The sequence below is a fragment of the Branchiostoma belcheri genome, unplaced genomic scaffold (genome assembly GCF_001625305.1).
Source record: "Branchiostoma belcheri isolate BF01 breed outbred unplaced genomic scaffold, Haploidv18h27 scaffold1680, whole genome shotgun sequence".
Lineage (NCBI taxonomy): Eukaryota > Metazoa > Chordata > Leptocardii > Amphioxiformes > Branchiostomatidae > Branchiostoma > Branchiostoma belcheri.
Genome location: NW_017803136.1, coordinates 996 through 2,522, shown reverse-complemented (window position 1 = coordinate 2,522; position 1,527 = coordinate 996). Strand labels below are relative to the sequence as shown.

General features: G+C 41.8%; 1 protein-coding gene across 1 annotated transcript; it reads right to left on the bottom strand.

Moving 5' to 3' along the window:
- Nucleotides 1-486: 486 nt before the first annotated feature.
- On the bottom strand, nt 487-1,310 carry LOC109466509 (alpha-2-macroglobulin-like). Its single transcript, XM_019764234.1, has 2 exons — nt 1,143-1,310; nt 487-792 (listed from the first exon to the last, which is right to left on the bottom strand). The coding sequence occupies exons 1-2, from the start codon at nt 1,293-1,295 to the stop codon at nt 523-525; spliced, it is 423 nt and encodes a 140-aa protein (XP_019619793.1). The 5' UTR covers nt 1,296-1,310; the 3' UTR covers nt 487-522.
- Nucleotides 1,311-1,527: the final 217 nt, after the last annotated feature.

Here is a 1,527-nt window from a genome sequence, read left to right as displayed (position 1 = left end):
ACTTAGGCCACTGGACTTGATGAAGGCCGAAGGGCCATGCAAATGAGTCATTCCACTGGTAAAACTGTCAGACATGTGCTAATTACACTGACAAGCAAAGTGTGATAACTCATTATGCGAGTGTTTTTTACAGGGTGGAATGGCCAATTATATGTCATTAGCATTGGAGTGGGTTACTGGTAGACCACTGTGGCCTATCCATAACCAAGGGTGGTCTGTGTACTGTTCATATGGACCAGCCAATAGACCACTGGGTTGGGCAACTTTCAAAACGGAATATCTTCATAATGTTACATGTTATGACCAAATTAAAGACATCATGATGCAGGGGAAATCATGCTCTTTCCAATGACATGTAAAAGTGAACTGTATCTTGAGTAGAAAAAAAGTTAGAAAATGGGATCGCCAAGATGGCCGCCTCGAAATCGGGAAACTGAACTTCCCGATTTAAACTGACCAGTGTTACTAGATTTAACTGATAGGTTATCTTGAAAGGGAATCTGACGCTCTGCTGTAGGAAATCTAAAATTTTGTCTGCACTACCTCGACCAGAAGCTCCTTAACAATGGCGTCCCTGGCTCCCTCAGTGGGCTTGACGACTGGGGCGTTCCCACATGTCAGTTCATCATCCTCCACAGCCTCAGCCACCACGGAGATGTTGATCTTCCCCAGCATCCTTGGGATGATGTTGAACGTCTCGGTCTTGGACACCACAGGACACACACACACCTGACGTGTCCTGTCCTTGTCAATCAAATCCAAGTCCTCTGACTTCAGTAGTGTCAACTTAATCTGTAGCATAGAAAGAAAAAAAATCATTACAACATTTTCAAAACACAAGTCTATCAGAGATGGAAGACACCCCTTTTTTTTTTACTGTTTGACTTCCTCATGGTTCCTAACTACTGAAAGATTCCCTCCTGACTGCTTAGAACACTTTCCTGGCTACATAAGACTTTTTATGAACTGGAACTTTTTATGACAATTTACCTGGCCAAGTATACAGTCAACTTCTCAAGACTAATTTCAGGTCATAGACTGGATATTTCAAGTTGTTAGGAAGCCAAAATGGGGTGTGTGTAATGAGCTTTTAAGGATAGTCTAAAGGGAAAATAGTGTGACAAACAATGCTCAGGACTCACCACTTGGCACTGTTGCATGTAGTTGAAGATGGAGACTTTGAGTGGTACCTCCTCACCCCTGATCACAGAGTAGGGAAGAGTGGTGGATACAAAGAATGGTTGGAAAGCCTGCAGAGATTCATGGGAACAGAACCAATGGAAAGTGTCAGTCATGTCACAATGTTATCAACAATGGTTAAACACCTTCTACTAGTTACTAAATGTAACAGCTTCTCTTCTTTGTTGTTGCTTTCAATTTGTATAATGATGTGAATAGCCATTCTTGTTGAAATACTGCATGCCTTTTGCAATGACTTTGTTCTCAAGCCTACTACTACATGTGCCAAAAAACAGTTACTCAAGCAACTGGATATGATTTTGAAAACGTCAGACGTTTCAGCTAGTA

Bases quoted from the DNA above. Each gene is read 5' to 3' on its own strand.
- LOC109466509 (XM_019764234.1), bottom strand. From the start codon at position 1,295: ATGACTGACACTTTCCATTGGTTCTGTTCCCATGAATCTCTGCAGGCT. The intron at 793-1,142 runs GTGAGTCCTGAG...TCTATGCTACAG, and splicing joins ACATGCAACAGTGCCAAGTG to ATTAAGTTGACACTACTGAA.